This window comes from Narcine bancroftii, chromosome 2, assembly GCF_036971445.1.
Source record: "Narcine bancroftii isolate sNarBan1 chromosome 2, sNarBan1.hap1, whole genome shotgun sequence".
Lineage (NCBI taxonomy): Eukaryota > Metazoa > Chordata > Chondrichthyes > Torpediniformes > Narcinidae > Narcine > Narcine bancroftii.
In genome coordinates, this window is record NC_091470.1 from 99,801,157 (window position 1) to 99,810,422 (window position 9,266).

Sequence of the window (9,266 nt, forward strand, 5' to 3'; positions counted from 1 at the left end):
CTCCCCACCATCATGAAAATATATATAGAATGTTGCTGTTGGAGAACAGCACATTTTACATTTCTTGCAGTACCGATAAACAGAAATTCTGCCCGGCCTACTGGAAAACGAATCTCAGGGTTGTATGTGATGTCATGCATTTAATCTTTGAACCTAAAGTTGCAGTATTCAATACACCGTCGAGATAGGTGGTATTCCTGAAGTTTACTTTGGTCCTCTGAAATAGTCCAAAAAGACAGGTGAGAGGATGAGATGGTGAATTAAACAGAAGAAGATAAACAGAAGGTCTGTGTCACTTGGTGGTGGGCAGAACACACGTGCACTACAAATTAATGCATGGCTTCTTCAATGTAGAGGAGGCATTGTGAACACCAAATGCAGGATACTGGTTCAAGTGACTCGCTACTTCACCTGGAGGAACAGTTCCAACCCCTGGATGGTGAGAAGCAAAGCAGATACAAAGGACAGGGATGGCCATAAGACAGGAGTATTGGTCCAGGGAATTGTGAAGAGAGCTGACCAAGGAATCGTGACGAGAACGATCCCTTTTGAAATACTGAAAAGGAAAGAAATGGTGTCTGATGGTGGAATCTTAATCTGTTGAAATGCAGACGCTGGTAGGAACAGGGATCTGTTCTTGCACTTTCCAGGAGGGAGCCAAGGTCGAGATGCAGGAAATAGATTAAATATGTTCAAGTTCTGTCCATAATGGTAGAGTTGAAACTAAGGTTGAAGAAGTTCAGAGGTGAGAATGCGACAGAAATGAAGGATCTGGGGTGGAAAGAAATGGTCCAAGTAGATGCGGAAGGAAGTCTGTGAAGTTGTAAGGAATGTTCATGACTGGCCCATCCTGAAATGGAGAAATTCAGAAAAAGAAAGGAAAGGCAAGAGGTAGACCGTGAAGGTGGTTAGAAACTGGCAGCATTGTCAAGTCCTAAACTAACACAAAATGCAGCGCTAATGTAGTCAGTGTTCCAAAAACAGTGAGGGAGGAGGCCGGTCAGAAACAAAAATGCGTTTTGATGAAGAGTTCGATCACAAAACAGTGACAATTCATTTTCATGCATTGATGCTGCTGTACCCACTGAGTTCCTCCAGCAGATTTTTTATTTTTGCAATTAAATGTAGTCCTTCCCCCCCCCCCCCACCCCCCACCCAATTAGAGCTGTGAGTAGTGCTTTCTGCAAGGCTAAAGCACAAATGTTAATATTTTTTGTTAATAACTTTGAATCGTTTCTAAATCAGAGTTTAAATTGCCACAAAAAGAAAACTGATTGTTGTCTGTCTTTCTTTCCCAGCTTCTTCCAGAAATTACAAACCCAGATGAGCTACTTTCCTATCTGGGACCTCCAGACATGCCAAACAACAGCAATGATGACCTTCTCTCTTTGTTTGAGAACAACTAAAATTCTTCCTTTTAATTCCCAATGGTAACTCCAGCTTCATCTTCTGAAGCTCATTTGAGACTCCACACTGCCTTAACAGTGCAAGGCACAGTGGAAACCTATTCATGGATGTCTCTGTGAATGGTACCGGTAGGCGATTCTCCGCAATCCATTGTAAAAATGCCATCAACCCTACATTTGAAAAGCTAGAAGAAACCAGCTACTTGTGAATCTCTAATTACTACCAATTGTGGTCAAAGAATCAGCAGGGATCTTCTGCTATTAAAGCCACAAATCTTGCCTGGATTTCAAGGCATTCAAAGGCAAAAGATGGGAAAGATTTCAATGCAGCTATTTGCCTTGAACCAATAATTATAGGTTTGTTATTCAACTTGGTAATCTTTGGAGTATTCTCTATGTTGACTATTGATAATAGGATGTGACATCCTAGGAATCAACGGCCTTTCACGGAGAAGAAACTGGAAAAAAAACTCAAAAGGCCCCTATCCGTTCCAGTGACTTTCCTGAAACCCTAATGTTCCATCCATAAGGAAGATATGGATGGGGACTCATTAACTATAACTTCAAAAATCACTGAAGAAAATGCAAAAAAAAAAAGTTCAAAATAAAAGCACAAACTATTCTTAGTGACCAAGGTAGGAACACTACAGCACTGAGGCGAAAGTGGATTTCTTCGACACTGTAATGAAACAGTATCACTGCCTGCATTTTGCAACCTGTGATAAAGATGTTGGGCATCATTTCAGTGTAATATAAGACAAGTGCAAAGAATACAAATGACAGTTCTGTGTTATTATTCCATTTGATTGCCCTAACCCTTTCACTGTTTTTCATTTTTTTAAAAAGCATTCCATATTCTTAATGTAAACTTATCTGAACACACCAATGCTGTTCTACAAGCTGTGGCTTTTGTTCCAAGACCATGTGGCACCAGGGTTTTTTTTAAATATAAATCTAAAAATACTGTGTAATTGGCAAAACAATTGAGCAGAGCCAAATGATGATTATTGATTTTAATACTAATATCAGTGAAGTTAACCTTACACACACACACACACACACACACACACACACATTTTGAGGGTGGGTGATGGGAAAAGAGAAGGGGTTAGAAATTGTAATATCCTTTTAATTCTGAGCCACACCAGTTCCAGCATACGTCTTTGGACTATTTAAGACAGTTGAGATATGTAAATCAGTATTGTTTAGGATTGGGTTTAAGTTTATTGAATCTATCTCCTTTATTAGGATTATCTAGGGTTGTATTGAAATTTGTAAGTCAATAAAGCTCATTGTTTAATTTCTATATCTTTTTATTTGTTAACTATTGTTTCCTGTTAGGATTTACACTATTTAAAGGTCTTGCTTCCACAGCACTGGAACAGTGGGATTGTTCCTTTTTAAAAATGAAATACAATTAGAAATTAGTAAAGTTTAAAAATCAAATAGAGTATTGAAACTCGGAAGTCAGAATTAAACATCAGTCCTCATTCCAATGAGCCTATCCTGCTTCCATACACCAGTTTTCCAATTTTGTTCAGTTATCTACCCAACTCTTTTAGAATTATTGGCATAGTCTACATTTAAACAAGAGCATTCCGCAATCTAATTTAAAAATCTTGTATCTTGTCTTGGTGGTTCAACTAGTGTAAACAGTGTTCAGAGACGTTCTGATTTTAAACCCTTCTACTGAACGATCCCTTTAATGCTCCAAGCACCAATCAGATGCAAAATCCTCGTAATTTTGCATTCAACCTTCTCACTGCCTCTACAGATTTATCCTTCCTATGGTATGGAAGTCAAAATGGAACGCGATGCCAACAAGTTCATGATTACATGTTACAAATTTTATGGAATTGATATAATGGTCAGCTTTCAAATAGCCTTATTCACTAGCTATTCGGTAATTTTATTTTCTAAATATTGTCACATTATATAGTATTCAGAACATTTCTCACTCCTGAACTATCAGTCTGTTTTCTTGCAATTAAAGTAATTATATTCTATTTAGAGTGAAGTCAGCTTGACATTGATGTATTCGATGGAAGGAAGAGTCTTGGTGATATACCACCTTCTATTTTCTGTCACCATTTAATTCCTTCTCCATTCTTAACATTTTTATCCAGTCTAGAATTTCTCGCCTCCACCCTCCCCTGCTGCATACTAGTCCTTCTTTGCCAATTGTCTGCAATATGATATACAAGATTTTTGAAAGTTCCATTTTATATAAAATTCTCTATTTCCCCCATATATTTCTTTAAAGAACTCCTGGGATTGTTAAAATCTTCAGAAAATTCAAGTGGGCTGCTTCTATTTTATCTTCCCCGAGATCTTTGGTAATTGTATTTTAAAATATTTTCACATTATGCCAAACCTGAAACAGCAGTCTTCCCTTTCCAGTCTTCCAAAATGTGTAAATTCTCAAAGAAACCTTAAATGTGTGTACCAGGTTAAGTCTTCCACTTCTTCCTTCCTAGGGCTATGGCCTGCCTGTCTTTTCTCTGTACACACCTGATCCACCTCATTTTCAAATGTTTAGACTCCTACTGACTGTATTCACAGTGTTTTCAAAGTAGACTTGGGAAATGATGCTACAGGTACTAAGGAATGAAACCTATCAATAATACTGACAAAGTACATTTTCATTACTAATTCTATAGCTAATAAGCAGTTAGATCATAATTATCAACTTTTATCACAGTTTTTTTTTACTATGCTATCGTAGTAGTAGTTTATATAAATGGAAAGAATGTGCCACAATAACTTGCATAAATGTGACCACAAAGAAACTCTTGTGCTGAACATGGTTTCCAGCATGTGACTGACTGTAGAACTTGCACTAAATGCTGTGTGCAGATAAAACACACCAGTGTTTTCAGTAGAACGATACTTGATAAGAAAATAACAACCCAAGTGCCAGTAAAAAAAATTATGGTTTTTATACACACAAAATATTCCCCTTTGATTACTTTGCTTAAGTTTGGAGTGCTTTAAAAAAATATTGACCAAATTATCCATGGAAAATAGAAGGAAATTAAGTTTTTAAAACAACAGAACAATTGTCTTATTTGCATGCTCCTGCTTAATGCTGTATATAATAATCTGTGGTGGTTTCTATTCAGATGTATTGTTGATAATTAAATACATTGCTTTAGCATTCCTAGAAAAGCTTAGTTAAGCCACATGCCTGTGCAGATTTATCTCTAATTTTGCATTCAACCCATATTATATTTAATCACAATTTGGAATGAATGTGATTTTAAACCACCTCTTTCTCCAAGATGAAAATGTCAACCAGGGCATCGTCACCAACTATCACGCTCTTCAAGCAGTCTCATAACACACAAGGCTCCAAGAGCGTTAGTGGGTTTCAACACCACCTCTCCCCCCCCCAAAAAAAAACTACTCAAGCTTCAATCTATTTTTACCTCTGAATCATAAACATTTCATTGTTAAGAGGCATTAAATGGTAATCAAAGCATTTTAGCACATGTATTTCTTTCCGCTTTGCTTTGAATTGTCAGTAATTGTAATAACATTGTTGCCTCAAGTGAAATTAGCTAACTCGATGATTAAAGGAATCAGGCCTGTCATACAGGTCTATATGGCTCATTTATTGAGCAATTGTTGGAATTCTGAATACACTTTGGAATGTTGAAGCAAACACATTACCTACTCCTGCTTAAAAAATCTTTTGGAAGTGGTTCCCTTTTGGTACAATTTTATCTACTTTTAATGCATATTCACTGGAGTACAATACCTTTGGGGTCTCCTTTAAGCATTCATACCTCTTATCAGAAGGTTCAAAGTTATTGGTCAGAATGGAACAAGATTTTTTTGATTTTAGAATAAAGTGGAGCATTTCTGAGTCACCTTGCACAAATAAAAATTGAAATTTGTTCTGGATTCTCCGCATCACATTGTGTTAAATATTTTTCACTTTCTCCACAGTCATTTTGTAATCAGTGCTGATAAAAATCGCAAGTAATTGGACTTGATCATCAGGAATAAAAATGTAAATCATCAAACAACCTGTAACACAGCAAATTAACAATGCAAAATAAACCTACACGGACTGCAATCCTCCTGCTTAATTCAGATGGGTATCAATGATCATTTTACTTTTACCAAAGCCATCTCCTATAAGCCACCATGTAAAAGAATGACACATTAGGAGCAATGGTAGATTTTGGAGCATTATCAATTACACAACCCCAGATCTTTGTCACATGGGTTGAATTCCAATACAAAGTTTTTCCTCATGCACTACCCAAAAGCCTGAGTAATATCAGGGTTCTCTAGGCCCGCACCAACTCAATGAAGTAATTTGAATCAATAAAATTGGTTGAAACCGATTCAACCTTAGTCAAAATATCTTGAGAGAGTTGATGACAAACATGGTACCATCAAATTCGTCATCATCTGTGACATCTAGCAATGGAGGATGCAAGCTAGTGGTTTTGCACTTTCCTTGCACCTTATCTCATAAGCAAATAATGAGCACCATGTGATTACCAATGTTAGCTGATACCAAAACCAAATATTGCTGAAAGATGGACCTTCCACTAATATTAAATACAAACGTTAAAACTTCCAGCCAATCTACTGTGCCAACTTAAACTTAGATTGTCCCTGACCCAGAGTAACAGTTTAATGGTTGTGAAGTCTATGTAATACAAAAATTAAAAAGGGTTTACACTTTTTGATAAAAACTGCTAACGGATGACAGCACCTGAATTAAATTACAGTTTATGTTCATGCAAAACTATTTTTTGATTTTTACACTCAAAACAATTATTAGAAAGCTGTTTTTTAAAATTGAAGCTCCCATCCTCTTCTCACATGAAGAATGGCTACTCGGACAAGGTGTTAAAGGTGAATGGAACCAGATTTTAAAGTACAGGAGATTAAAGTAAAAAGGAAAATAATGCCTTTTTCCTGAAACTCTACCTTTACTTAAATCATCGCCCGGAGTTCCAAAGACTAATCTAAAATTTACATTACTTTCAAAATCAACATTATTGTATCTACAAAATAACCGTTAAAAAAATATACTATTTAAGTTTCTCGAGGGATTATAAAAAAAATTGTTTTAACCCTTGGTTTTGTCTTTAGAATTTAAATTACTCAGAACTGAAGAATTAATAATCCTGCAATTAAATTATAGCAAGAGGAAAACCTGAAGGGATAGAATGTTATCTTCAAAACTTATTTAAAATGACTAAACGGTGTGACCAATAGGTGAAGTGTTTTATACTTTAGTAAATCTGTAGCAGAAATCCCGTGCCTTGTTGCAAATTTCAACGCTTGGGCTATTAGTTGTACCTCACAGCAATCTGCGATTAGTCTTCCTTAATCCCAGTGGATTTTTTTTTTAATTTGCAAAGCTAATGACAGGTTTTAAAGAGGCCTTTCAAACAAACAGGTGGGTGTTCTGAGATTCACTCCACCTTTGAATCCTATCGGCAAGGCAGGGTCAGGATAAGATAAAGATATTTTTTCAATCTTGCTTTAGTTCAAAAGCAACGCCTTTAAATGGCAGTCTTAATAATGTGGAATGTTACACAGGACAAATTGTCACAATGTTTGTACCCCTAGATCTATAGTCATTAATAAAAGTACACGCATGATCTTATAAAATAGATAGAAAAAGATCATCAAATTAAATCTAGTTGCGTTTTGCTCTTAGTAGGAATATTAAGTAGTCTACAAACAACTATATAAATCGGAAATATTTTAATAGCCTTTGCAGTTTTCTGTCAGTGTCTCAACATCTCATTGTTTTCCCCAAGTTTTATTAATTTACTTTTAATATTTACAAATAAACCACAATTTAGTTAATGTGGCACAAGGTGCATGTATTCTGGCATAATAACAAGAAGCTGTCTAAACTAATTCAAATATGGTATTGACACAGTAAACCAGCAATTGCTGTTAAGCAAAGATCTGACAAGTGTATTCAGTAAGTGAGGCCATGACTCACCAACTCGGTTTCCAAGGTGCTACTATATGTACTGTAAATTAGGATGGAAAGAAAAGTGTAAAATTCATATTTTGTAAAAAAAGTTTCCTTTTAGCATTTCTGTACAGTAAATGAAACAGTAAAAAAAAATTGTGACCTGCATGCAACAGCTGAATGTTCTATTTGTCTGTATATTGTATGTATCAAGTTTATTTCTTACCTCTATACTCAATGCAAAAGGAATCTTGCTGTCTTTTTTTAAGTGAAGGAATTGTATGTCGTTAGATGATATTACATATTTAATAAATGTGCATTCACATAACAATACATCTTCATTAAAACACCTGACAAACGAGCATACTTCTGTTTCAACTTTAAAATATCCCTCCTTATGTCTTATAGTTTGTAGATAAATATTATTGAAGTGAATTGCCTTCAGGCTGAAGATAACACAACAGCAAAACAAAAAAAATTCACCAAACGATAGCATCTAAGTGTTCACAACTCAGTTATAAGATTTTTTTTAAAATATCCAGATACCATTTTTATGGCAATGAATGGATTTTTTAAAAAAAAAACTCACCAGAAAATGCAAGCTTCGGAATTTAGTGGAATAGTGGTGTCATGGTTGAGACTACTGTCATCTGGTTTTTTTCTGATCCTATTTAAGCCCATGGCCAGTGAGATTCCCTATGTGTAGTCGCGCAGGCTGAGAGCGAGACTGGAATCTTGTGGTGTGAATTTTTTAAAAACCACTGTGGCGGTGTGAACAGTGGAGGAAACACAGCCACCACGTTGAGGATCGTTAACTTTTTATTCAAATTCAGCGCGCTCCTACAAGGGCAGCGTGAGCTCAGTCACCTGGTGCATTGTGACATCATAATCGCTGCCCAGGGTGGGCGCTGGAAGGGATGCTGGAGTCAGAGAGAAACCTCTGACGATGCCATTTCCCCATGGCTGCCCCGCCACATGGCGATACAAGTGGGGCTGGTTCGCCACGAGGATGTGCGCCGCCACACTACCACCTTTTACCATTCATGGTACTTTATCATGAGGTTTGACAATGTTCTCCAGCAGAGTAGAAATGCAGCTCAACACTACATTTCACAACCATCCTCCAACCCTTTTCTATTTCCCCACTTTGCTACCTACTGAGCATTAGATAACTCGGCTGTTTCCATGGAAGTCTTTTTTTAAATATTCTTTAATGGTGACCCACATCATGATTACATCTCCGTACTTGCAAATTAAAATAGAGCATCTTGGCTTCAAATTTTAAAAATGGGGGGAAAAAAACAACTCAGATCCGGTAGCATGCTTAGAGAGAGAATCAGGCTTCAATATTAAGATCTCTCCTCTAGATGATGATCTGCTGAGACTCCAGCCATTTTTTTAAGCCATCTTTAGAGCATCTGCAGTTAACCTAAATTCCCCAATTTCCCTCCCCACCTTAAACCCATGTCCTCTTGTTGCCAATTTCCCTTCTCTGGGCAAAATACCAATCCATTCCTATCAAGATTTTGTACCCCTCTACAAGATCACCCCTTATCCTCTTGTACTCCAAGGTATAAAGCCCTTGCCTACTCCGTATTTTCCTAGAGCTCAGGATAGGTTCCCCCCCAACCCCCCCCCCCCCCCCGAGTCCTGGCAACAACCTCACAACTTTTCTCTGCGCTGTCCAGCTTGTCACTAAGTTAAAGGAAAAGCCTCCAAAACTGAACACAATATTCCAAATGGGGCCTCACCAATATCTTACACATCTGCAGCATGACCTCCCATATTCTATACCAATTAATCTGACTGATGAAGGCCAACATATGAAAAGCCCCTTGGACCACCAATCTACCTGTGATTCCATTTTCAAGGTACTTTATACCTGTGCTTCTTGGATCCCCACG

At 37.0% G+C, this 9,266-nt stretch overlaps 1 protein-coding gene across 6 annotated transcripts in view; it reads left to right on the forward strand.

Moving 5' to 3' along the window:
• Positions 1-7,535, forward strand: part of LOC138753986 (zinc finger MIZ domain-containing protein 1-like) — a 196,940-nt gene extending 189,405 nt beyond the window's left edge. For all 6 annotated transcript variants that reach the window (XM_069917661.1, XM_069917664.1, XM_069917662.1 and 3 more), the window contains one exon: positions 1,299-7,535. In XM_069917661.1, the coding sequence (XP_069773762.1) occupies positions 1,299-1,406 (108 nt within the window). In that variant the 3' untranslated portion in view covers positions 1,407-7,535. The remainder of the gene's footprint in view (positions 1-1,298) is intronic.
• Positions 7,536-9,266: the final 1,731 nt, after the last annotated feature.